This window comes from Budorcas taxicolor, chromosome 16 (genome assembly GCF_023091745.1).
Source record: "Budorcas taxicolor isolate Tak-1 chromosome 16, Takin1.1, whole genome shotgun sequence".
Taxonomy (NCBI): domain Eukaryota; kingdom Metazoa; phylum Chordata; class Mammalia; order Artiodactyla; family Bovidae; genus Budorcas; species Budorcas taxicolor.
Window position 1 is genome coordinate 50,720,986 of NC_068925.1, and position 27,885 is coordinate 50,748,870.

The 27,885-nt window shown below is 56.1% G+C and overlaps 1 protein-coding gene across 1 annotated transcript in view; it reads right to left on the reverse strand.

Annotated features, from left to right (window-relative positions):
- The window catches only part of PRDM16 (PR/SET domain 16), a 334,085-nt gene that overhangs the window by 211,870 nt on the left and 94,330 nt on the right, over positions 1-27,885 (reverse strand). Inside the window, exon 2 of the mRNA XM_052653611.1 lies at positions 17,110-17,444. Coding sequence (XP_052509571.1) covers positions 17,110-17,444 — 335 coding nt within the window. The remainder of the gene's footprint in view (positions 1-17,109; positions 17,445-27,885) is intronic.

The window sequence follows — 27,885 nt, forward strand, 5'->3', positions numbered from 1 at the left end:
CAGCTTTGGTCCTGACGACCACGTCTCTCTGAAGTCTCCACATGACGTCTGTTACCCCCGAGCCAGTTTCTTCTGCTTGAAGAAAAAGCATTCTCAGGCCTGCTGGGAGCCACATTCCCTCAGGTTTTCTCGGTTGTGGGTTCACCAAGCTCATGCACACACTCACACACACACTCACACACAACAGGGTGCAGACAAGAGGGTTTCAAAGAGCAGTCAACCCAGTCCTGATGTTTATGTCACTGGTTTTATCTTTGAATGAAAGATGTTGGAACTGGCTGAAGATGCCGACCCTGGGAAGGCCTCTCTGATGCCTCTGACTTGGGTTCTCAAAGTTGTCACCAACTAAACTGCTCCTGGGTCCCCACCCAGCATGCCCCAATCCTCCTGGGTCCCCACCCTGCATGCCCCAGTCCAGGCAGCCTCTTCTTGGTGCCCCGTGAGGATACCTGGCCAGTAGGTCTCAGGCCCCAGCATCCACACAGGGACACAGGAGCAGGTATGTGCCAGCACTGGCTCCTGCAACCCGCAGCACCTGGGAATCACACAGCCTGGGTGTTTGAGAGCCTGTGACAGGTTGCACTGTGCTCCCCCCACCCTTCTTATGCTGAAGCCCTAACCATCAGCACCTCCTGATATGACCTGAGGTGGAAATAGCACCTGACAGATGTAATCAGTTAAGATGAGGCCATACAAGGGCAGGTGGGCCCTAACCTGATAAAACTGATGTCTTTCCAGAAAGGGACACAGACACGCCCACGCCCACAGGGAGAGCCCCCTTGTACACAGGCAAAGATCTTGGGCTGATATGTGGATAAGCCAAAGATATATCTGGCCAACCGCCAAGGTCCGGAGAGAGGCCTGGGACAGATTCCACCTCCCTCCCCCAGAGGCTACATCCTTGAGGTCTCCAGCTTCCAGACTCTGAGAGTGAACATCTTGGTGCAGCCACCCCATCATTAGTACTTTGCAGGTGACTCTGGGTGCAGTAGCAGATTCTTCTAGTTTCTAGTATCCATTTGACCAATTTGTCATTGTTGTACAGTTGCTCAGTTGCACCCGACTCCCTGCGACCTCATAGACTGTAGCATGCCAGGGTCCTTCACTATCTCCCAGAGTTGGCTGAAACTCATCTCCAATCAGTCAGTGACATCATCTCATCCTCTGTCATCCCCTTCTTCTCTTACCTTCAATCTTTCCCAGCATCAGGGTCTTTTCCAATGAGTCAGTTCTTTGCATCAGGTGGCCAAAGCATTGAAGCTTCAGTTTCAGCATCAGCCCTTCCAATGACTATTCGGGTTGATTTCCTTTAGAATTGACTGGTTTGATCTCCTTGCTATCCAAGAGACTCTCAAGAGTCTTCTCCAGCACCACAGTTTGAAAGTAATTCGACCGATGTCTTCCTCTAAATTGGCCAATTTGTAAACCTCCACTGAGCGAGAATTCACCAAGGCCACATTGGCAGGCATGTTGTGATTGTCGAAGTCCTCTTTGTGCACTAAATCCAGCGTCTGAGGATTTGGGTGGGACTGTCTGAGGGATGCCTCCTGAAGACCCCTGCCCCTTCGCCCCTGTGTGACTTCCTGGAGAAACATAGGAAACAAACCAGGATGCAGCTCTCTGCACCACTCAGGAGGGGGCCAGCAGGAAGTCTGGCTGCATTTGTTCCCACGTGTCTCTGTGGCTTCAAGGCCAGGGGACTTGTCAGAGATGAAAAGGCTGTCTAGGGGAGCAGAGCTCCTGCGAGGAGAGACCACGGCAAGGTGCTGGGGCAGGAGCCACCTGAGGGCCCCACATTGATCCTTCAGTTCAGAAAATGTGCCAGCCTTGATTGTCATGGGGAACAGACTTAACAGGAATATGCAAAGTCGAAGGTTGCCATGTGGGGCTCACACAACTTGGCCTATGTTTTAAAAGTATCGAAAATGTGGTGATAGTGGTTTAATCACTAAGTGATGTCAAACTGTTGTGACCCCATGGACTGTAGCCCACCAGGCTCCTCTGTCCATGGGATTCTCCAGGCAAGAATACTGGAGTGGATTGCCATTTCCCTCTCCAGGGGATCTTCCCGACCCAGGGATCGAACCTGCATCTCCCGCACTGCAGATGGAGTCTTTACTACTGGGGAAGCCCTACTGAAGATAAGCATTTCTAATCTCCAAGTGGACATCAGAGAGAGGGGCATTTGTGTCCTCCAGAGAGGCATTCGAGAGGTCATGAAAACTCACGTGCACTTCAGTTCGTGGTGGAAAGACAGAAACGTTTCTACGGAAATTTCAACCACTAGGCTGTGGGGGGGAAGGATGTCCAGTGAAAAATTATCCACTCTTTACCCCCAGATCCAGCAAAGAAATCTCTCCCCAGCATTTCATTTCCCCACCTCTTAGGGTTGAAATGACAGCTGCCTTCAGGACAATTCATTTCAACACTTGCTTAACAAGTGAAGAAACTGAGGGGTGGCTATTTGGGTCTCTGTCCACTCTCTGGGCCCCTAGCCCCTGTGACACAAACATCTTAGTAACCTGTATATTGCCTCTCAGAAAGCCTCACAAATTTATCTGATGTTTAAAAGGAACAAACAAAGAAAGGCTGGAAGTGGCCATTCTAACCCCCGCCTGCTCAGTGTTAATGGGGGTGATACCACCCTGATAATGGCATGGCAGGTCCTGCCTGTCCTGGGGTTTCAAAGGCGCTTTCAGATAAAGGATCCAAGAACAGCCCTGACACCCGAGGTGCCAGGCAACCAGTGGGGCAGCCTTGCCAGCCTCTCCCCAAGTCTGCCGAATTCTCCCAGTGTCTCCCAGGGGTGTCCCACGTCTCTCTAAGTCTCCCCAAGTCTAAAATCCCTCAGTATGAAACACGCCTCCATTTCCTGAAAACAAATCCCAGGTCGGGAGCAGGACTCTGACGTCTTAGAGGGCAGTTGCTCCATCAGTAACTTCAGCTGCTCTTCCCAAGAGTCAGTTTTCTCTTCTGTAAAACAGAGAGGAGGAACATCCTCCAGGAGGTGATGTGCAGGGCCAGACAACACCCCCAGGGGAGCCACCTCAAAGGGCCATGCACCCTGAGAGCAACATGGGCTGCTGGAGGGGTGAAGCCTGACCCTTAAAGGCTACTGCCTCTGAGGACTGTGAGGATCTCGAGTAGCTGGGTGGCTGCCTCAGAAAGTGTTCTCTCTGCCTGATGCAAGGGCAGCTGCAAAGCTTTCCTGATCTCCAAACTCTGATCCAGAGGTGCAGGGCACTGGCAGGGGCCAGGGGGGCTTAGGACAGTCATACCCCAGAGGGCAGTGGGCCCCTCAGTGCCCTGCCTGGTGGATGTGTAATGTCTGTGGACCTGGGCAGGGACAGCTAAAGCAGGAAGTCAGAGGTGCTAGATCCACACTACGGGCTGGATGGACCCCAGGCCTGCAAAGGAGGGAATCCTCTGGGTCTGTCAGCTCAGTAAAGGCAGAGGAAGGGCGGGGTGAAGCGCTGACCTGGAGCAGGACGCAGCCCATCCCAGGGTGTCTGGCTGGAGAATCTGCCTCCTCTGTCCAGGCTCAGAGGACCCACCCGGATGCTGGGAGTGGCCCAGCAGTCCTTGGTGGGGAGTGGGAGCCCTGTGTTCACAGCCTGCTCTGGGCCCACTGGCCCACTGTTTGGGGGACCCCATCCTTAATGTATTTTAGATTCCAAGGGGGATTAAATAAGGAGGTCAATCCTAGACAGACCCTCAAAAGCTGGGGATTCTGGTGTCATCTGCGGGCTGGGTCATGGGTCATGGGTTCCCAAGGGAGCCTGTAGGGTCAGGGCCTGGAATGGACTGTACGTCTGTCTGAGTGAAGCAAGTGTGGGTGACGGCAGGGGCCCAGGCCTGAGAGAGCAGTGCAGGGAGCAATTCCACTGCCCTCGGTCCTGCGATGACCTTTGAGGGCCCGCTGCTCCGATGGGCCGTCCCTCATCTGTCCTCAGGCCTGACTCAGAAGCTCTGGTGATGACCAGTCCGAACCTCGCCAGGGATTGGTCCCCAGGGCTACTGGATGTGCGGGGCAGGCAGCAGAGGCTCTGGAAGCTTAGCTGGTCCAGCGATCTTCGGACAGGCAGGGCCCAGGCTGGGCTGCCCCCAGAATGTCTAAGTCAGTCCCTCTCAATCCGGCACTCATGTCCGCCATCCCCGGACGGGCTTTCAAGTCAGCAGCACATGAGTCATCCCCACCAGAGCAGACACAGACAAGGGGAGTGCCTCTCCTGCAGTTCCGTGATAGCAGCAGTGGAGTCTGAAGACTTTTATCAAAATGCAAATTGGACCCCTTTTCCATCTCCCTCCTCAAATGAAGGCAACAAGATTCATGCTTCCCAAGCGGCCTGCCCAGAGTCCTCACTCAGGCCCTCATCCCTGAAGTCTTCCTCCTCTTCCTCTTATCCTTCCTCCTTCTCCTCCTCCTCTTCCATCCCCCCAACCTCTCATCCATCACTCACTCTCTCCCATCCACCACAGGGTCCGGACTGAAGTCCATGCCAAACGGCTGCAGGCGGCATCTCCTGGTAGGGTGTTTGGGGCCAGTAAAAGGACAAGATGCTGGAGCCTCTGGGCGGTCATCTCCCAGGGGATTTTCCTCCCAGAGCCACTGGTCAGGCTGGCCCAGGGCAGGACAAGCACCCCAACTTCCACTGCGTCTTCAGGGGAGTCAGCACACTGTCAGGGAGACACGAGCTCACTCTTCAGATCCCAGGGGTGACCTCGCGTCTCTTCTTAGTGCCGTGCTGTGCTTTGTTGCTCAGTCGTGTCTCACTCTTTGCGACCCCTTGGACTGTAGCCCACCAGGCTCCTCTGCCCATGGAATTCTTCACGCAAGAATACTGAAGTGGGTTGCCATGCTGTCCTCCAGGGGATCGTCCCGACCCAGTAATCAAACCTGAGTCTCCTGCATTGCAGGCGGATTCTGTACCAACTGAGCTACCAGGGAAGTTCAGTCTCTTCTTAACGTTGAGTCTAAAGTCAAGCTTTCGATAGAGAGCTTCAGTGGGCCCACAGAGACTCCAGCCACATCCAGGGCGACTTTGGCAGGTGAGCTGGGCCTGCCCTCTGCCTTGGCTCAGGTGCTGCCAAGAGTAACTCTGCTCCTGGGAGGCCCCTGTTCCAGCGCTCCCGGGAGGCCCCTAGTTGTGCAGCTGAGCCACAAAAGGGGACCCCTCAGAACCTGGGCAGTCATCACCGTGGGGTCCCTGCTGCAAAGACAGGGGAAGAGAGAAAGCCGAGGGGGTCCATCTCTAGTTTAGGGGTGTCTGACACCCCAGGACCTACCACCTGTACCAAGGAGTTCCAGAGCTCAGCCCCCACTGACCCTGAGGACCTGAACCTCCAGTCTCCTGGGGTGGTGGAGAGAGAGGATATGGGGCTGCAGCCTGGACCCCTGAGGGTGCCAGTCACCTCTGAAAGCTCAGACTTGAGACTGAAAGAAGGGGCACACGCTCCTTGGGTCCTGGGGTGCTTCACGCACATGAAGCTCATTATGGTCCATCCACGAGCTGTTCCCATGTGACCCAAGTTCCAGGAGCCAAGGCAACTGGAAGCTTCTAGAAATACTTTCCTGGGAAGTGCTTTTGTCCCAAAGCACCACCCATGTTGACTCGAGGTATCTGGCCTGGGAGAGACCTCTCCTCCCAGCTTTCTGCTGAGCTGGCCTGATGCCAGGAGGCTATCTGGGGTCTGTGGGGCAAACCTGTGAGCCACTGCAAAGCTCAGAGGCCATCCTGGAGGCTCCAGAGCTGCAGGCCACATCATCAGCATCATTGCCACTTATGTCCAGCCTGCCCCAGGCTTGGTCCACAAGGTTTTACTTTGGCCCTGAAGGAGGCCAGGGCAGGGGACATGGCCACCTTGCCCAGGCCTGGCCACTGCAAGCCCCACCCTCTTTGGTGAGCGCCGCCCCTCCCCAGAGCCACGCACAGCTCTGTCCCCATGGACCCCAAGGGGCCTCGGAGAACGAAGCAGCCGGGCGTCCTAATCCCTGTCCACCCCCGCCTGGCAGCACTCTCCCAGGCCTCCGCTGCGCGCCAGGCTGAAAGGAAGGCTGATAAATGAGTCTGGAGGGAAACAAGGCTGCTTCTACTTGTAAAAGGTCATTGCGACTTTGTTCTGGGTGAGGGTTTATCTCCGCCGCCACAGGGACAGACAATGCCTCGGGCCTAAATGGCAGAAATCTTAGCTCCGCTCCTGAAATGGCTGTGCTGATAAGCCAGAATGGACTTGAGAGAGATCTGAATGGGCAAGGAGGGGATGGAGGTATTTCTGAACATGATTGAACAGGGACGACACAATGGGATGTGCAATTAGACTGGGCATTAGCCCAGGAGGCAGGGACGCAGCCTGAAAGCCAGACAAGGTACTTCCTGCGGCCCACTGGGGGCTGGTGATCCCAGCCCTGCGCCTCCTGGCCAGGAAGAGGGGTGCGCAGCTGGGACAGAAGGGCAGGATACGGCACACGCACACCCTGGGCACTGCCCGGGAGGCCGGCGCCTCTCTTCAAGCCACTGTCTGGAGACATGGCGTCATGCGTCGCAGGCAGCCGGGCACACAGGTGAGCAGTGACCAGCACGCTGACTCCTGAGTGATGACAGGGCATCCTCGACTCAGCATCTTCCCACCCCAAGGAGGAGACACCACCACCTACACCCAACGGCTGACTTGAAATATCACCTTTAGGCCATTTTGCTCTCTGTGCTCTAAACAATGTGAAAGCAGGCAGGGGCCACCATGCGCCAGAACGCTGACTCGGGCTGTTCCCGTGGGGCCTCCTGCTGTGCGCCCAGGCTGACCTCTCACACGCAAAGGGCGTCCTGGCCTGACCCGACCTCCATCAGAGCAAACCCAGCCGCATCTCAGTGTCCTGGGGGCCCAAGAGAGCGGAGGAAGCACCACGCCAGCCCTGGACAGAGCAGGAGAGGACGTCCTACAGGGGATCTCCAGCGGCCACTGCCCCTCGACGGGCAGGGAGCGGTTGGGTCACCCTGGTTTCTGGCTGAGCCGAAGTGGCCTGTGACATGATGAGAGCACATTCCTAACCTGGAGGTGACCAGCCCACAAAAATTCTCACCTCGAGAGAAGCTCTGATAAGCAGGCCTGGCGGGGAGGTCCACACCCTGTCCCATGACCCAGGGAGACCTTTTATGGCCTGCGAGGCCTGGGACGTTCATCTGACCAGCAGGGAGGGAGGGAGTGGATGACAGGCTTGCCAAGGCCGTGCTGGGGGTCCCCGGGGAGCCGCCTGGCCAGTAGCTGCCCGGGCTCAGAGGGGCTGCCCTCCAGCCTGTTATACTCTATGAAAGGCCACTGCTGGGAAAGCACTTGACATAATCTTTCCGTGTAAATGAGAGATGCTGCAGATGCCTCAGTCTCAGCAGGTGGATCCCACCACACGCTTCCTGAAGGCAGGGTCAGCCTGGAGAAGGCAGGGCCACAGGCAGCCCAGGCCAAACCTGAGAGCCACCTGGCTGGGCCAGCAGTGCAGGTGCAGAGAGAGGAGGCCAAGGGCTATGTCTGGACCACTCCCTGCCTTACTGGTCCCCATTCCCATGGAGGAGCTGAGGCCTGGACAGAGTGGTGAGGATAGAGTGCCCACGTGGGCTGGGGGCTGCTCTAACTTCTGGGGAGGGGTCAGGGGGCTGCCCAGTCCGTGGTCTCAGCACATGCTCTCTGCATGTGCTGCAGAGTCAAGAGGCAGGGCTGAAGGAGGCTGCCTGAGGGTCCCTTGCCTGGTCTCTTGCTCCTGTGCCAAACTACCCTATGACCCTGCGGGACCCCCTTCCCTCTCTAGGGCTTGGACCTCCCACCTGCACAGTGAAGGTGAGAAATGATGATGTACCAAGTAATCTCCAGGCATGACATGGACAGTTGGTGTCTGGGCCCTCCCCCCAACCTTGACCATCACTGCAGTGCCCTTGGGAGGGGGATCTTGTCGCCTGTCAGTTCCAGGAGAGCATGCTAATGGTTAGCTGTATGGTGGGGGTGGGATCCTTCTGGAGCCCCTTCCCCAGCCTCTGTTGCTGCCCAAAGGTCCTTCTAGAGGACAGTGGGGCAGCCAGGCTGCTCCCGGCTCTGGGGTCCAGTGGTGGTGGGACACACAGGGTGGGTGGGGGGAGTGCAGGTAGATTCAAGTGAAGCCTCTTTCTCTGGGCTTCCACCCATAAATGGAGAACTCCTAGTGCCCCTTCTTCCACTGCTAATTAGAATGCAGATTCCTGGGGACCCCCATCAGGAATTCTAATCCACTAGGTAAGGGTGGGGCTTCCCTGGTAGTTCAGACCGTAAAGAATCTGCCTGCAGTTCAAGAGACCTGGGTTTGATCCCTGGGTCAGGAAGAGCCCCTGGAGAAGGAAATGGCAACCCACTCCAATATTCTCACCTGGAGAATTTCAGGGACAGAGGAGCCTGGTGGGCTACAGTCCACGGGGCTGCAAAGAGTCAGACACGACTGAGTGACTTCGACACACACACACAGGTAAGGGTGGGGCCCTGAACCTGCATTTTGAAGGCGTCTGAAGAATTCTCAACACAATCACTTGAGAACAATGGCTTCACGGGATCCAAGCTTGAGGCAAATGGGTGAAAAAGATTTTCTTTCGAATGGGGGGTGGAATCTGGGTTTTGTGCCTCACAGACTGATCTTCTGGGATGGGGTCCCCACAGTTCCTGCTTGAACTGAACACATCTCCCACCAGCCAGGCTCTTGGCACCCTGGGACCATCTCAGAATCCTGGCTCCAGCAAGGCTGAAAGCTGTCTCTGGGATCCGGAGAATTTCACAGTGGGGCACCCAGGGGGTAGGCATTAATGCCTGCCAGTCCCCAGTGCAATCTATGGGGCTGGGGCATGGGATCTAATCATAGACAGAGTGAGAATCACAAGTCAGAAAGAGCCTGGCATGGCTGGCATGTGCATACAGCAGACGCCTAGTGAATGCCAGGGCTTCCCTCTTGTCCACGCTCTTGGCCTGGTCAGCCTGCCCCGCCTCACCAGTCCTGCCCAGCACAGGGACCCAGGTGCCTTTGCCATGATCCCTGAATGTGTGACCCCACTTCCCTTAAGGATAAAAGAGAAAGGAGGGGGAGGGGGGACAAAGAGACAGAGAGCCAGCAGGAAGGGCGAGCCCGGGTCCTGCGCGAAGACACCATCCCCCCCATCTTCCCTCCTCTCTCTTCCTTCTGACAACCTGAGGCTAGTCCACATCTCTGGTTCACAAGCAGCCATTCTGGGGTGAGGATGGGCTTATTGTCACTGGTGTGTATATGTGTGTGTGCATGCATGTGTGTGTATGTGTGTGAGAGAGAGAAATGCGGATGGTAAAATACCATTTAAGAAGTTGGTATTCATGGACGTCTCTCGAATATGAAAAGAAAATATTTATTTCCTTTTTCGCTTGTGAATCAGAATGCTCTATTTAAAGAAAGTACCCTCTGCTGGACTGTGGCTGAGTTATTACCCCTTAAGGAAATAAAGAAGAACTACCAGGGAGGTATTCTTAGTCATTCTCTGTCCTTTTTCCGAAAATTCCTTATATACCCGCGCCTCGGAGCTGGGCCGAAGATAGTGCAGGGTTTCATGGCATTCTTGGGCTAAAAACGTCTGGACCTGATGTCATGGTGCTTGGGAGAGATGGCAGAGGAGCTGCGCTGGGAGTGGTTCCTGGGGAAACGAGATGGCGCGGGCCTCTGTGTCCCCCACCCCTCTGCCCCAGCGCTCCCAGGCCACCTCCCACTCGGCCCTGTTCCCACAGGATGGCCCCGTTGTCGAATCCAGGTTCTTGTCTGACTGCCCAAGAAGAGGTCCTCAGATCTGTTAACCACCCAGGTGTTGTTTCCACGGGTGTGAACGTTCATTGAGCTGTGACTTAAGACTTTGGACGCTTTCTCAATATATGTGATGCCTCCTAAACACATTCAGAAAATCACTATGGAAAGAGAAAAGCCCTGCCATGTTTCTAGGCCTAAAATAAACCCCAGACAGCGCAGAAGCAGAGTCAGTGTCGGGGGTGAATTAGCCGGCCAGGCAGAGGAGGGCAGAGTACAGACAGCCTCCAGGCTCCCGGTCCCTGGGGGGTGGGATGAGCCCAGGAAGGTCCCAGTGTACATTCTAGGGCTGCGGAGAGAAACGACAGGCAAGGACAGGGACCAAGAATATCACGCCCTACGAGTGAGGCCGTTGGACTAGCAGGAGGCTCAGTCTTTGGAGCTGAAACCAGTCCTAGCCTCCTGTGCCAGCCTGGCCACAGTACTTTCCTGCATGGGTGGAATTCCAAGAGTAAACACAATACGATGGTCTAAGAGTGAAATAAAAAGGAGAAAGGTGCACCCCCACCCCTGGCCATGTCAGCAAGAGCACACACTGTGACAGCTTTAGGGTGAAAGATGCACAGAAAATGCTGAAGTGTAGTTCCTGCAGGGAATGCGTGTGGAAGTGTGCGTGTGCATCACAGAGCATGACCGCCTGCACTCGGGCCTCAGGGTGCCTCTGGGACAAGCCAGTCCTTGCAGGAGCATCGCCTGTTGAAGTGTCAGGTTACCCTCAGAGACCCACGGCAAATCGGCCCCCTCATCTGGACCCCCCAGTGGAGATTTCACAGCGGGAGAAGGGTGGTGGTCCTCTCTGAAACATCTGCTCCGTCAGCGCTCCTAGCTGTCCCCTCCTGCCAGGGCCCCTAACACAGATGCTGCAAGCCTGAAAGGATCCCCCTGTCTCTCTTTCCAGACTGGCTTCTCTCACCCGCATGGCACATTCTAAGCTCCTGGGAGTTTTCACAAACCCAGGGAGGATTGTTGGAACTTCCGGTGCAAAAACGAAGACTGTCCGGGACAGGCACACATGGCTGGTCCCTTCTTCTGGCCAAAGCTTGGCGTCTCTGGGGGTGGGGTCTGGGCACCTGTATTTCTGATGCTCCAGGGGTTTCGGTATGAGACCCACTGACAGAGATCTCTGCTCTCAGGTCTCAGACGCCCTGGGAACACCTGAAGGACAGTCCTGACCTTCAAGTACCAGCTGTCACATTTTTCTCTGCAAACTTGGCAGCCGGCCGTTGTTCAGTCAGGGTTTGCCCCTCCTCCCAGGCTAGGTGAACCTCCTCTTGGAGTCACCTGGAATGCCGGAAGGGGCTGCTGGGCCCAGCTTTCCTCTCTCATTGCTCTGGGGCTGCGGGTCCATCCACAGGGCTGGTCGGGGCTGAAAGTGCCCAGATCCTGAGGCTGCTGATGATTCTGGGGTGCAGAGGAGGTTGTCCACTGGCTGAGCAGCAGCTCTGCTTCCACAGGGGCTGCTGGTGATGAAACATCTGCGTGTCCAGACCCGCTGCTGGCCACTGCTGGTGTTTCTCCTGGAGGATGGACATTTCCTTCCTGAATCCTGGGGAATGGCAGTCCTGGCTGTGGTGGTGCTCGTGGCCTTGTCCCTCTGGAGGCCAGACAGGAGCCCACAGCTCTGGGAGGTGAAGGCAGAAGTGGGCAGAGCGCCGGGAGGTCAATGCAGGGGGCATGGTGCTGGGAAGCTCATGCTTCTGGGGCCACACCAGAGGCATCCAGTTCGTCTAGGCGATGAGTCAAGCACACACATTTGTCTCTAGGCAGCCGGGATTTCTTGTTAGGTCATTACATAGCAGGAACTAGACAGGCTTGAAGCCCATTCCCAGGAGCCTCAAGAACTCTGTCCCAGGGGGAGGTGGGTGCTCCATTGTAGCAGGAGTATTGACTTGATGGCCTGAGGGGCAGGGAGCCTGGGGGTGTTTGTGAGTCCATGCTGGCATCTGTGGCCAGCTCAGCAGGAAAGAGGACAGGGTCCTTGAAGCCAGAGTGTGAGGGTGTAGGTGCAGAAGAAAGAAGAGGAGGCCTGTTCCCCACGGAGATCAGGGGCTCAGGCTGGGGCCACATGGTTGCAGTCTTGGGGTGCCCACCTGACCCCCAGCCAGGCTTAGGCAGGTGTCAGGGGCCGGGCACAGAGGCCATATCCCCAAGAACACCTGCCCCTCTGTCTGTCTCAGTGAATGTGGCCTCAGCCCTTAGACCCGGAAAAGCATCCTGGGTCCTCGGCTCTCCATACCACATGTTTATGCATGTGTCGCGAGCCTTGGGAAACCCCACTGTATTCTGTCCTTGAGATGTTAGAGGCCGAGCTCCCACTGTGTTGACACCCTGAGTCGCAGTGAACAGACACCCCACTGGGCTCCATCGTCTTCCTGCCACTTTGGACCAAAAATAGACCTTTAGCTCCTCCTTAATTTAAGGACACATGGCCCCAGCTTGGAAGAGGAAGCATTATTTTTTCTAAAAATATTGTAGGGGGACCAGTGGGCACAAGCAGAGCTCACTTCCTCAACCCCATGCCCTTCTTCAAGGTCAGGGGTTCTGGATCATCACTCAGGCTCACATTCACAACAGTGTCTCAGAATCTAAGCATGCAGAGCTGCGTACCAGCCCTGGCCTGGAACATCCCTACCTGGCATCTCTGGGTGTTCTGGCAGCCCGTGGTCCGCAGGGGTGGCCGGCAGGTCCTGCCCTCACCAGAGCCGTCCAGGGGGAGTGGAGACCCCAGAGGCGCCGGCTTGGGGACCAGCCACGTGACTGCAGCGCTGGAGAGACGGGCAGCCTTTCCCCGGCAACCCTGGAGCTTCCCACAGTCCCTGGGCCAGACACAGACGTTTGTTGATTGAGCAAATGAACATGTGTATTAATATTCAGGAACCACGGCCAAAAGAATGAGGTAATCCACTCGAGTAAATTCTTCAGATAATTGAAACCCCATCAATTCACGTTAACATTTTCCACCAGCTCCTTAAACAGAGGCAGACATGGTTTTTTCTTTTTTTTTTTTTTTGACAGACGTTGCCTGAGTGTCGGTTACAGGCTGGGCAGCGTGCTGGGCACCAAAGAGCCCGCCTTTCTGGGGGAGACAAGCAGAGCGGGGCACTTTCAGTGTGCAAATGGCTCCCGTGCCTTCCCTTGGGGGCCTGTGCGGCCGTCCCAACCCGAGCACAGCTGCGGGGCCCCGCCTCAGGGCAGGTGGCACCTCCAAGGAGCGGGTTCCACAGCCGGCTCCCTCGGGCCTGCCACTCGCAGCCATCTCTTAATTAGCAAAATAAATAGCACGATGATAAATGTCATGATTTACTCAACAAATGATCAAAATCATTGTTTTTCAGACCCCGGGGCAATAGAATGCAATCACGAGGTGATTTATTCTGGGAGGGTGAGTGGTGGCTGCGTCAGCGGGCAGGCTGTGTCTGGAGGGGAGGGGCTGGGAGTCCCGGGCAGGGGACCAGACACCTCCCTTTGAGATGGAGCCTGGGGAACCATGTTCCACGCACCCCCACGCTCCTGTCTGTGTCCAAGGACACGGCTGCCAGGTCCAGGTGCACGGAGAGCAGAGCTGTACTTTTTCCCCAAAATGTGGAACTCACTTCCGGCCTCCCTCAGAACACCCAGGGTCAGGGTGGGGGGAATGTTTAGAATCATCAAATATTCCCGACGCCAATGTGAAGACAAAGCAGGTGAACAGCAGGCGGATACCCAGCCACGGGGCTAACCCATGCCTTCCTGTTTCGCTTAAGTAAGATTCCTGCACAAGCCAGGATGCTCCTGCTACCTTGACCCTGAAAGGTGCGAGGTCATCCACGCTGCCCAGTAGGGACAGATATGATTTTGTCAGAAGGGTCGAGTCACCAGAAACCTCACCACAGAAAGAAAATGACGCGGGACCCTTGGATTTCAGTTAAGTGAAATGGTCCAGAACAGGAATTCTGTTCTCCCAGTAGAAAGAAACTTGTTTCAGTGAAGTCTCCAGATGACGGTAAGAATCATCAGTTTGACCTTGATTTTGAGCCAGTCCCCCGAGGGACACCCGCCCCGTGTCTGCAAGGGGATCTCCCTAGATCCTCCTCCCCTGCTGCACCTCCAGACCAGACCCAGTGGGAGCAACCATGCTCTGAGCCAGGCTAAGACACAAGCACCACCCACCGCCCCTCGGGATCCAGAACCATCGGGCTCCTTCTTGGAGCTTTGCCATCTCTGCTAGAAGATGGTCTGTCCATCTCCAGGGACTCAGTGCCATGTAAACTGTAGTCACATCGAGTCACACTGACTGACAGAGCTCCAGTACTGTGGTGACACTGAGTAACAACACATACAAGCTTCAGGACTGGACTGTGGGCCTGCGGGTGCTGTCCCTGGGCCCTGCCGCGACAGGCCTCAGTCTGTCTGGCATCCCCAGCTGGGATGCTCAGACACTGACCCTCTTCTAGTCATCGTCTTTGTTCCCAACCCTGCATGGAGCCGAGCAGACCACAGGCCCAGGGCGGGCATTTGCAGGGTGCAAGGACACAGTCAGCTGCCTCACTTGGGACTCAGGGCTCCTCTGAAGGCCCCTCTGCTGTCCAGAGCCACAGAAGGTCTAGATTCTGGAGCCCGGGTTCCCCACTCCTGGTCTGGGCCCTGTTTGCAGCAGAGTGAAGGCGAGGGCCATGCCTGCCCTTCAAGGGCAGTGAAGCCCACTGACAGACACTGTCACTGGGAGGAGGACACAGGAACCAAGTGCCACTGCAGTCTCCTGTTTGGGGACGTAAGTGAGGCTATTTGACTTCCACCCAGAGATCCAGGGAGCTAGAAAGAAACCACTTCAACCTCATGATTTATTTCAGGCCAAAGCAAGTTCACCATGGGTTTCAGGATGCCTGATTCTGCTCTTGGGGCTTGACCATGACTACGGCGATGCCAACACCTGCTCATGATTGTGTTGGAGGGAACAGGACAGGAGGCCAGGAAGCCCAGAGATGGCCCCAGCACAGGCGGTCAGGCCTGAACTCACCAAGGAGACAAGGTCAGGCAAGTCACACAGTGCATCTGGAACATGACGTGAGGACGTGGACGCAGAGCAAATACCTGCCAGGGCCAGCAGGAAAAGTGGCAGTCAGGTCTCAGCCCCGGAATCAGTCGCTGCCCAGGGTGGGGCAGGAGGCACCTTGGAGGGGAGCAATCCCGCACGTACACGGAGGACAAATAATATCACAAAGTCAACAGGCGCCGGGTAGGTAACAGCACGGCCTGTACCAGGCCCGGCACCCAGGGTGGCCGTGATACAGGCCGTTTCTTTAAAATTAGAGCAAACAGAGGCCTGCATCTGAGCCGATGAGAATCAGGTCACTTCAAGGTCATCCATCACGCTACATGCAGGGTTTGTTTACCCTCCAACATCTGAAGCTGTCTCCTAATTCAGTAGTCCAGGCCCTTCTGAGCACATCACACAAACCCCTAAATTCCTCCTGAAAATAGCCAGGTGGGAAGTCCAGGACAGGCCATCCTACAGCCCAAGCCACTTATGGGTCACATCATGTGAACACACTCTTCTCGGCCCAGCGAGGGCCACCCTGTGGATCTCTGAAGAGCTTAAGAGGGCCTCACCTCCCAACTCCTCACTTTGCTCCCTCCTTCCTGTTCTGCAGGTGACCCGACCTTGACAGCCACACACACGGAGTCAGCTACCTGGGAACAGCAGGGGACAGACAGGCCGGTTCACACAGTGCAATTATGGCCTCCACCACTCAGCTGTGGTGAATCCTGGCACGCCTGCTCCTTCATCCATCTGGTCAACCCACTGCCCCTCTAAACCTTCAAAGCCATCCACGGAGCTCGGGCTGTCAGCTGGCACCTGGTAGGGGACTTCTGCGTCCCCTGATGTCCATACCTCATGTGCTATCACAAACCCACCTGCAGGAGAATCAGGGCATCCAGCATTTGGGGCGCCCCCATATCCTCCCTTGTGAAGGGAATGGGGGTCTCAGGTCTGCAGTACTACCCCCAGCATACAACTAAGCCAGACTCTGTGAGACCCTTTCAGAGGGTTTCAAAAGCTGATGGACCAGACCGGGGGAGATGTTCAAGGGCTGCTGAGGGTCCCCTGAGGGATGCTCAAGGGTCATGCACTGTGCACCTCGAGTCTTCAGGGAACAGTGATGTCCCCAAGAGCAGCCTTCTAGATGGTAAAGACTCATCAGAGGGCAAAGATGGCCCCTCGCTGACCACAGACCCTGAGAGACACACAGCATGGGAACTTTTCCAAAGCCAACGAGCAGTTAGAGGAGTCAGCCCCGCCCTGAGCCCCACCACCCTGAACCACTGGCAGGGGACACAGCTGCTGGCCACACAGGGCCCTCTTCCCTCCTTGGATGGCTCTCCCCTTCCTAGCTCTGACCACTATCCAAGCACTTTTGGAAGTGATGAAACACCCAGGAGGAATCTGGGTTGGCACTTGCATTTTCCGTCCAGGCAGGGTCCCTGCCCAAAATACCACTGCACACTGGCTCTGCGGGGCCTGCAGAGAGGCCAGGACCAGAGGGGAGTGTGTGTTCGTGGGGCCCTGGTCCTGAGGAGACCACCTTGAAAGCCCCCTGAACGGGGGCCCAGTGTCCCTCGTGGTCAGAGCAGGATGCTTCCAGAGGAGGGGCCCTTTCATGGCTGTTAACCCCCACCCCCCCACCTAATCACCCTCCCTCTCCAGGTTACACACAGCCTCCAGGACTGCCGAGCCAGGCCTGGATCATCAGGGAAATCAAAACCACAAGACTCTCCTCTCTGTCCCCGCTAATCTGAGAAGTGGGAGCTCCTCTTAAGGAGCCGGCTGACCCGGGCAGACCAACAGGAGGCCCAGGGTGTGGATGCACCTGGGGCATCTGGGGCAGTGTGGCCACCAGACACGTGCTGCTCTGTTGGGAGTTGGGCCCCCATCTGAGGACTTTCCCGGGAGCAGAGACCTTGTTCTGGGAGACTCCCATTGATCCCCAAAGTCCTGCCGAGATGGCAACCTTAGCACCTAAGATCCAGACGGGAAGCTTGAGGGGTTTAAGACATGAGCTCATTAAAGACACATTTCCGGGAAGAGAGCGGGTGCGCTAGACGGGGCCGCCCGGCGTCCACTAGGCCTCTGGTGTTTTTGGAGTCGCGTCATGCAAGCCACGGGATAAAATAAGCCTGGGAAATTCAGCACTCTCTGCGACCCAGCCTCCCGCCTCAGGCAGCACCATCAACCCGGCTTTATAAATAGATGGACCGCGAGACAAACGGCCGCCATCAATCACGCGCGCGGCAGGGCTCACCTCCCATCCGAAGTCCGCCTCGTTCAGCGTGGCCCGGGGCGCCACCATGTACGGGCCGAACCGCTCCCCTACCTCCATCTTCTTCTTGGCCCAGATGCCCAGGCCGGCTCCGGGGATGGAGGACTCACGGAGCTCGAAGCCCGGGGGGATGCGGATGTCCTCAGGGATGTAGACCGGGGCCTCATATGGCGAGCCTTCTTTGGGCGTGGGGAAGGGGGACGGCGGCCCCATGGGGATGGGGGACATGATGCTGTCCTCAGTCTCGTCCTCCGCGCTCTCGCCCGCCAGCAGGTCGGGGTCCGGCCCGTACATGTTATTTACAATGTCGCCGTCACCTGGAGGAGACAACACAGAGTCAGCCTGTGCAGCTCCGCTTCCCAGGCCCCGAGTTTGGGGACCAGCCAGGACAGGGAACAGAAGAGAAACAGGCCAGCCACCCCTCACTGCCTGGGAGGCACGGCGTCTGCTCGGGGCTCCCAGGGGGAGGTTCCAGCAACACTTGGGGGAACAATGCGGGTCAGCAGAGTTCTCCCCAGGCTCCCAAAGCCCCGGGCAATGGCTGAGGACACACTGGCCCATTCTGCATTAGGGCAGGAGGGACGCCCATGCTCCATGGGATGGGGGTAGTGGGGAACGCAGACACTCTGGGAGGCTCCACTCTGGGGAACTGGTGATGAGGCATTCATTCTGGAACCAGTTTGTGTCTGCAGCCTTGGAATTAGGGAATGGGGCAAGTCCCAAGATCTCGGGGGGACTCAGAACTTGAGCTATGTGAAATTTGGGCTGCTCTGGGAGGGAGGTGGGGTGGGGGTGCGCTGGGGCTGGGGAGGGTTCCTAGAAGTCCCCTGACTACTTAATGGGGCAGATTAGGACAGAGGCCTGCTGAGTCATGGACTTGGGAGCCCTGGGGGCTCCCAGATCATGGGACTGAGCAGAAGAGTCTCCAGCTTGTCTGTCCAGTGGGGCTCTTTCTTTGGGGTCCAACCTAAGAGGCAGTTGTCCCCAAAACAGTGCCGCCTAGAAGTTCACCTGAGGGTGGCCCTGAGGCACATGAAGAGTGGGTGCGGCGAGGGGACAAGGCGAGTGAACTGGTCAAACAGCCAGAAAACCAGCTTCCCTCCTGGCATCAACCTTAGAGTGGCAAACAGGGAGGCCAGGGGTGAGGATCCCACCAGTGTTTACCCCCGGGCTCCCCAAGGGGAGCAACACATGAGAGTATCAACAAACGTGGTCCAGACGCACAACAGGCTGCTCATATTAATACAGATGAAGACCAACCTCACGGGGCAACGCAGGCGAGCCTCGCAGGTGTCACACCGAGTGAAGGAGGCCGGACGCAAAAGGCCACGAGTCCTAAGATTCCGTTTATGCCAAACGTACGGACAAAAGGCAAACCCATAGAGACAGGACCCGTGATGGTGGCGTGGGGGTGACTGGTTGGTGGGCCCGAGGTCTCCTTTGGGAGATGAAAATGTTTTGGAACCAGACATAGGTGGCGAGCGTGCCCCTGAATTGTACACTTTAAAACGGTCCATTTTCACGTGAGGTGGATCTCACTCGTAAGATTAAAAAACTCAGAGAAGAGAGATAGGAGGATGGGGCTGCGGGTGGGAGGCGTGGCAGGCTAGCTGCTCCCCGCTGGGAGCCTGATGACCTCTGATCCGGATGCTTCCGCCCTCCTCTGGGACTTGAAAACCTCAGAAAGGGACCCAAACACTGTGGTCACCCTGGCTCTCATCTCATGGCCCCCTCCCAGTTCCCTGACATTGGAGGGTGGAAGGGACGTCTCCAGAGAGACGGGAACTTCAGGGTCCTCATGCTGATTCAATCTGATGCACGGGAGAAATAACGAAATGTTTCTTTTCAAAAGAAATCGAAGTCTTAAAAAATGATGGGGATAACATTTATTTAATTTAGCAGCATTCACAGAAGTAATTATTATGTTTTAAGTGGCCAACGGTTGCTTTTTAACTGACTGGTAGGATCCTTTCAAAAATGTAACATCAGAACGGCAGCTGGTGCGCACCCATCCCAAGGACTCAAGACTGCTGAGGATTGAAAGACCACCCCCAGCACTTCCTGGTGTGCGTACGCCAAGGTGAATTGGGAGGAGTAATTAACATGCCACCTTATTATGTGACCTGGTGACTGCACAGAGCTCCAGCAGACTTGGGTAGGATACCCCCCCCACCCAGGGTCTGATGCCTTTGCGTGCGGCTGGTGAGGAGCCCAGCACCTCGTGTGAAGGCACTGGACAAAAAGGAGGACCTGTTCCTATCCATGCATGTCCATCTCAGGGCTCTTTTTTGTTTTTCTGGGTGGTTTTTCTTTTTTTCTGTTTGAATTCTACTTCCCCAAACTCCTCACCTACTGGAGGAAAATCAACGCTTGAAGGGTATGTTTAATTTACTGGCCGAGCAAACAGCTTAGGAGAGAAGGCGGTGTTTCCTGCTGATTAAAGGAAAGCTGTGCATTGCCCGCCTCCCACCCTCTGCGGTCACTGGGGTTAAGTGATTGCCTGGAGCCACCAGGAAAGCCCAGGTCTCGTTTGGCTGCCCCATGGCCGGTGGGGATGGTGGAGAGGCTCTTTTTTTGGACATGGCTGAGAGGAGGTCTAAGGGTGCAGAGAAAACACCTGGAGAATAGGAGATGAACTAAACAGCCCCTGAGGCCCCTCAGAAAGAAGAAGGCTGCCCGGACGCTGCTGAAGCCTGTGTAGGATGAGCACAGACTGTCCTCTCCTAAAGTCCCTGAGCAGCAGGGAGGCTGGATGGAAAGGCCGAGAGCCCCGGCCAGGCTGCCCTCAGGACCACCAGCCCCTGGAGGTCGAGGAGCCCCTCGGCCCCGGGCTGGCAGGTATTTCCAGGGAGGGGGTGTCATTGCCCCTGGGCCCTGCCCCCTGCTACCCAGGCCTCTGACCACCGGCACATTCCCAGCCCACGCTCTCTGAAAGGGCCAGAGGCAGTGCCAAGAGCAGGAGCTTTTTACGACCTTGGCATCTAGGCTGGCCGCAGCATGTTATTCACTCGTCAGGGGACCGAGGTCCTTCACTGGGGTTTTGCGGTTGTTTTAGGCTCAGGGTTCATGACTGAGTCCATCATTCCCAAAATTTCTCCCGGGAGATCAACCCAAATAATAAAAGCAGAGAGGAGAGGAGAGGAGAGCAGAAGGTGGAGGCAGTGACGGGAAGAAGAGGAGAGCCACAGAGGACCCACGGCCACAGCGGTGAAGTCACAGAGCACCTGCCTTGGGGCCGGGTCCCAGCCAGGGAGCCGGGCTCTGGGCAAACTTCATGCTGAAACCCAGTTTGGAGCTCATCTGCCCCTCTCACCCAGATCCCTGAGGACACTCCTACCCACCCAGAAGCCCCATCCAAATACCAAGCCAAGCCCAGGATTTCAGGTCTGGAGAAAGAGGAGGCCCCCAGTGAGCAAGATTGTGTCCGACTGGCCAGGGCAGAGGGTCCTTCCTGTACCATCCCCACGGGGCTGATGACCCTATCCCGGCCAAACAAGCAGCATCCCAAGTGGAGGGTGATTAGGGTGAAAAGACCCTCGGCCCTTCCCTGATTCTGCAGCTCCAGGCTGGTCATAACCCAGGAATCAGATTTACGCCTTGACCTGCGGCCAGGGGGAGAATGAGTGGGGCTTCTCTGAGTCGATATGAGAGGGTGTTTTGTTCCGGTTCCTCCTTCACTGAATGGCAGGGTTTGGAGGAGAAGCCATGAAACTACACAGGGCGCTGGGAGGCTGTGGGCTGCCCCCTGGAGCCGGGAGTGAGACAGTGTGTGTGTGAGTGCATACATGTGAGCACATGTGAGTGTGCACATGTGTGACAGCAGTTGTGTGTGCTGAGCGTGTAAAAGGAGGCAATGAATCCTGAGCAGCAGGCCCAAGGCCACCTCACCCAGCGCCCTGCCTTTGCATGGCTCCCGTGGGTGGAAAGGGCATGGCTGCCTCCACCCAGAGACCTCGAGAAAAAGGGAGGAGAAAGCCCCTCTGCGGGGGCCCCATCTCCCTCCAGCATGGGTTGGGAGGTTCCCGGGGTCCCTGCTGCAGCCTGCTGAGAGGCCAGGTGTCACGCGTTTCTCAGGAGAGTGGCCGTTGTTAGAAGATGCTTCTTGAAAACCCAGGGGCTCCCTCCAGTGCAGAAGTGAGCTAAGACCCCACCTTTAAGTGGTTCACTGAGGGGTGCAGACTCCTGGAGGTGAGTGGGGACTAAAGGCAATCAATCGATCTACCCCAATCTGGAGCTTCCTGGAGGCTCTTTGGGTCACCTTGGACCCTGAAATCTGACAGAGGTGTCCACGTGGTATCGCAGGAGGTGGGGGGAAGCAGGGAGGCCAGTCCTGAACAGCAAGTGCAGATCAGGGCCCTGAAACTAGCCTAGCCTATCCTCCTGACCCCCAGGACATGGGGTCATGTCTCTCTCCTCCAGAGCCAAGGAGCACAGAGCAGAAGGACCCACACCCCAGCAACATGCTCCCTGTACCCAGGCACCTGGGCCAGGCCTGTCCTGGGGCACCAGGGCCCGGATCCCAGCTCCCAGCCTGGCACGCTGCCCCCCAACACTGCCCTGGTCCAGGAGGACCTTCTCATTTGGGGTATGCTCACACCACCCCACAGCCACCAGAACAGAGGTGTCAGGAAAAAGGGATGGTGTGCTCAGAGAAAGCCATCCGGGCCTGGCCGTGAGCTCTGCCCACAGTGGCCAGGCCTCACCGCACAAACGCCACAGAGCTTCATCCCCTCCAGCACATGCTGTGAGACCCTCCTTTCCTCACCCAAAAGAGAAACACCCTCCACGCAAACAGTAAGCACAGGCAACACTTTGGGGTAAAACTGAAAATGCACCCAGGTCTGGATTTCTTTTCTGGTTCAATTGTGTCTCACCCTCATCTCTTAGAAGTAGGTGTGTGAACATCACAGGAGGGCAGACTGGCTGCAGAGGCTCCAGCGGGGTGCCCTGAGGGCCCGGCTTGTGGAATGAGGCAGCTTGGCTGGTGGGCCTGAGCACCACTCCCCACAGAGCTTGCCCATCCAGCATTGATCTTGGGGTCGGTGGGTAAAAAGCAAATTGTCTTCAGCCAACTTGATCCTGACCAGGATCAAGAGGCGCCACTGCCCCCACACAGGACAGAAGAGATCCTTACACAAGCGGGGAAAGGAGACCCTGAGACCCCTGTGAGCCAAGCCACCTAGAAAGAGGACTCAGGACACTGCTGTTGTGCCATGCTAGTGGCCAAGCTGGACCCGGAACTCGGTCAGCTCACGGAGCCCTGACGAGGAGGACAGTCCACAGCAGGCAGACTCCACCCAGGCCCCACGTGGTCACTGCACTGTCAGTCCTCAGCCTTCACTGCTCCCAGGGCACCTGGGCTGCTCGGCCCTGCCCAGTGGGACAAAGCAGGCCAGGCAGCCACCTGCCTCCTGCTTGCAGCCTGAGGTCCTTCCTGCCCTGTGCCACCAGCCAGTTACCCCACAGACCCCAGCCCAGGAGGCCCTCTGTCACCCCACAGACCCCAGGTCTGGAGGCCCATGGTCACTCCAAACACCCCAGCCCCGGAAGCCCCGCCCCTTCTCAGGCCTCAGAGTCAACAGGACTGCCTCCTGGGTTCATCCTCAGAGGAGGACCCTGTAGCCTGGCCTGGGTTGGCCCCTCTGCCATCAGCCAGCCACCCTGAAAGTGGCCAGGTCCACAGAGCTGACCCCTTCTGCATGTATATTAGAATAACCACACTCTCCCTGGGCAGCAAGGTGACACATGCTGGGGGGTGGTGTGATGGTCAGGCCCAGGCTCTGGTGGCTCCCCCAAAGCTCCTGGCACTCCACTCCTCTCTCCAAGAACACATCTGGGGCTGAAGTTTGTTAGTGACTTCTTCCTCAGCCAGGGACACGACCAGGTCAGGTCAGGCCCACTCATACACTTTGCAAGGTACCCCATTCCTGGAGCCCCACCAGGCATAGCACAGACCCTGGGCCAGGAGCTCCCAGGAGTGCTGCACCCCATGACCTCTGAACCAGACAAATCCACAGAGGACCTCTTGGAAGTTCAGGAGTTCTCCCCACCAGCCTGCACACCAGCAAAGACCTAACCTGGGTCTCATGGCACTGGGCACAAGGACATGTGGGGACTGGGTGTTGAAAGCGTTAGCCGCTCAGTTGTGTCCGACCCCATGGACTGACTGTCACTCACCAGGCTTCTCTGTTTACAGGATTTCTCAGACAAGAATATTGGAGTGGGTTGCCATTTCCACAGGATTGAACCCTGGTCTCTCGCATTGTGGGAAAATTCTTTACTGTCTGAGCCACTGGGGGACTGGCTGCTGAGGGGCACTTCCTGTGTCACACAGAATGAAGTTGAAGGTAAACTGAACTGAGCTAGAAACTAACCTCAGGTGTAGCCCCTGGTGTGAAGGAGCCCAGGTACATTTAGGAGACAGTGACAGACCCCAAATGTCACTGGAGATAGGACCATATGCCATGGTGTCCAGTGAGAGGTCAGGACAAGGGTTCCAGGGAGCTCTGCACCCAGAGCTGCCCAAGGGACACAGACCGGCTGGGATGGCCCCCAGAGTGCTGTTGGAAAGGACAAGTCTGTCTGAAAGGCAAGTCACTGGCAGCGGGGGACATGCCCTCTGAACATCCACACTGCCTGTTGACACCAGGGTACAGAGCAGGGCACCCACAGTGCAAACCTGCAGGTTCCTGACAGGAGCCAGCTGAGTGGGCTGGGCAGCGGGAAGGTGAGAAGGAAGATGGACACAGCCTGGATTTGGGGGGCTTTTTGCCCTTCTAGCTCAGGGGTCTCAAAGCAGGGTCCCCAGACCAATGGCACTGGCATCCCATCCCAGGCACTTCTACAGCTGCAATTCCTGGGCCCCCTGGAGACCTGCTCAATCTGAACCTGCGGGGCGGGGGCTGGGCCAGCTGAGTGCGAGAACCACTGTGGAGGCAGTGTGTGTGAAGTGTCCAAATAACTAGAGGGCATCTGGGGAGACAGGACTCAGGCCCAGGGAAGCCAGTCTCCTTAAACACTTCAGGAGCTCACCCTGGAGATCTAGACCAGCGCATACCCACACGGCCCATTTCGTTCATCCCTGACCCATTTTGTTGTTGTTCACTTGTTAAGTCGTGTCTGACTCTTTGCAACCCCGTGGACTGCAGCACTCCAGGTTCCTCTGTCCTACGCTATCTCCTGGGTGAGTTTGCTCAAACTCATGTCCATTGAGTCAATTATGCCACCCAACTATCTCATCCTCTGCTCTCCCCCTTCTCCTGCCTTCAATCTTTCTCAGCATCAGGGTCTTTTCCAATGAGTTTGCTCTTTGCATCAGATGGCCAAAGTATTGGAGCTTCCCATTGCAAACAACCAAAACTGTGCCCCTCAGCAGGAGAAGCACGATCATCCCCACATCTCTGCAATCCCGTCCAGACTACACCTGACTGTTTCCATCAGAAGCACTTGAAGGAGGAGAACTCTGTTAAAGCAGCCTATCCTGGCAGAGCTCAGTCCATGTCTGGTCCGTTCTACCCCCAAGCTCCCCGCCAGGCAGGGCAAGAAGGTGGGGGTTTGCCAAGGGCTTCCCAAGGACAGAGCGAAAGCCTCCCCTTGCCCGGCCTGCATAGTAGCCTCCAGAGGGTCAACCCCAGACCTGGCCGCTCACTTTTATTAATGAGTTTTTTGGATAAAAGAGAACATGAGCCTTCCCCCTTTTCCTGGTGTTGACGGCAGAGACAGGACCCATGCGCTGTCCAGGAAACACTCTGACGTATTTCAGTGAGACCTGGCCAGGCCTCTCAGGTCTTCTCAACAGAAGCCTCCTACACAGAGAGGCAGACATGGGGCCGCGGACCTGCAAGAAGTGCCCTTCCCAGGATCTGCATGGGCTTGGGTCTGAAGTCCCTGTCACATCAACCAACAGCAAGGACCCCAGATCACAGCCACTCCCGGGGACAGGTGGGCTGGGGCACAGTCATACCCCACCCCCTCCTAGGCCAGCTCAAGGTCTGAATGTCCAAGTAGCGATCAGTTTCATCAGGCCTATCAAAAGCAGTATTTAAAAGTTGCTGTTCAAAACAAAAAATTTTTTCTTAACTAAAGTTACTCTTTAGTTCAATTTATAAAAGGAATGTGGTAGTCAAGGTGAAGTCGAACAGAGAACAGATCTGAGACGTTGGGAGGCACATCCATGGTCAGCTGCCCAATTCGAGGACTGTCTTGGGAGGCTGGGAAAGCAATGGGGGAACCTCAGGTGGGCTTGGTCCAAATGTTATCTGCTCCTTGGTTCTGCCAACCTGTGTATGCTGGGTGCTGATGGACCACAGGGCAGACACACCAGCAATATGATTGCTCCAATTCCTGTGACACTCATCCTCACATCATGAAGGGAAGCTCAGGAAGCAATGAATTGCTCAAGGCCACATGGCGAATCAGGGCAGAGCTGGGAGCTGATTAGAGCATATCACACAAATCTAGTGTTCCCACTGCAATGAGAAAACACCTTAAAAAGTGTCCAGCCTTTAGTGATAGCCTCCCTTGTGTCCATAAAATGAACAGGTAAATTTATGAGTGGATGATTGGGTTAGTGGATGGGTAGATAAGCAGATGGATAGATGGATAAATAGAGAATAGATACACAGATGAATGGAGGGGAGAGTGGATGGAAAGATGAGTAAGAAGATGGATAAATGGATAGATGGATGGTGGATGATGTATGATGGTGGTTGGATTGTGGATGGTACAATAGCAGTCAGTGGGTGATGGACAATGTTTGGATGAATGGTGGATCAATGGAAAGGTGGTTGGTGGATGGATGCATTGATAGATAGTGGATGGATGGGTGGATGGTGGATGGATGGATAAATGGATGAATGGATGGATGGATGATAGACAGTGGATGGATGGATGGGTGGATGGATGGATGAGTGGATGGATGGATGGATGAGTGGATGGATGGATGGTGGATGAATGGATACCTGAATGGATGGGGACAAGGAGAATATTGAAGACAATTTTAAATGAGATAGGTGGAAGGCTGGAAGGCAGGAACCCTCACACCTCACTCTTGACTCTTCTTCCCTGAGATGAAGCCCCAGTAACAGGAGCTTAAATCTGATTGGTTAATCTGAGATGATACCTGGACTGGCTTGGCCCAGCCCCAACTCTAGGAAGAGAGCCAGGTATCTCTGCTGCTCTTTCACAGCTTCCCTCCTCCACCCATGTAGGGTAGCCTGCCTGGTCCAGCATTCCACAGGTAGCGGCATGTCTGTGATTCTGGGTTCAGCCATAGCCCACCCACCCCCCGCCAGCCTTCTCACCTCCCACATGAGTCTTGGAAAAACAAGGTGGGACTTTGGTTCCCATCTTCTGACTTTTTTGACTTCTTGAGCCAAACAGAGAATGGATGGATGCATGAATGTGTGCTGCACCCCTCAGAGACTCCCAAACCTCCCCCTGCCCCAGAGCCTGGAAGTCCCTGTGATCTGTGACTCTCATGATGGCCATCTTAGCCCCTGCTGGGGCGGGAGGGAAGGACAGAGGGACACGCACACTCAGATGAGCTGGGTCTAGGGGAGCCACTGGGTAAAGGGATGAAATAAGATGCCTTGATTCCTAGGGAGGAATCCGTGCAGCCACCTCTCCGTCTAGCGCAGCAGGCGAGCGGAAGCCCCTCCATGGTGGGAGGGTACTAGGCTGCAGACCCACTTCCGGAAACGGTTTGCCGGAAGGAGAAAGCTGGCAGTTGACAGGGTCAGTCTTGCTATTGTTCTTGATCTTTTAATCAACTGCAGCCACCACGGAAACCCCTCCCCCAGCCCTGGGCCTTGGCTTTTAGGCGAGAACTAGGAGTCCTGACTCCAGGAATGCCCCTGCCCGGCGCCACGGCTATCCAGGGTCCCACTGGCTGCCCGAGCTGCCCAGGATCGTGGCTGCTGTGGGCACTTTCACTCCTGGCCGCCCCCACTACTCGGCACTGCTGAGCTGAGCCCAGAGCAGAGCGCGGCTGTTGTTAACATGGCAGATTAATAGCACCCAGAAAAGACGTTCCTGCAAACATGCTAAATATTAATAATAGTCATCGTTTATATTCCCAAAGCCACGCCTGGGACACTGCCTGCAGAGATCCAGGGCAATAAGCCCCAGCTGCCAGGCTGATGGAGCCGCATCGTAACTAGGTCCTGGTGAGTCTGGGGTCTCCCTCACCTCTCTGGCCCAGCCCCTCCTGCAAGTGCCAGAAGTATGGGAACCTCCCAGCAAGGATGCCAGCATCCCTTTTCCTCTCTCAGTCCAGACAAGACGGCAACCACTTGTGACAGTGTGGCCACTGTCACACGTGTGCACCTTTTCTGTCTCAAGCCCTGAGCCGGAGGTGGCAGGTCCAGGCCTCTGACTCGGCCGACTGACTGCCCTGTTGGCCCCATGGCCTCCTGTCACCTGATGACAATCGGGATGGCTGGTGCAGCTCCAAGGACGTGACAGCTTGAATTGTGTCCCCAAAATATGTTGATGTTCTAACCCCCGGTACCTGTGACCGTGACTGGATTTGGAAATAAAGTCTCTACGGGCATGATCACGTTAAGATGAGGTCATCAGTGTGGCCCTGATCCAATGGCTGGTGTCCTGATAAGAAAAGGAGACAGTCACATGGAGAGACCCCCAGGGAAGACGGCCACGTGGTGACTGAGGCTCCAGAAGGAAGACGGTAAACCTCTGCTGTTTGAAGCCCTCAGTTGGGGGAGCTTTGTGACAGACACAAAGGAGAGATACAAGAAG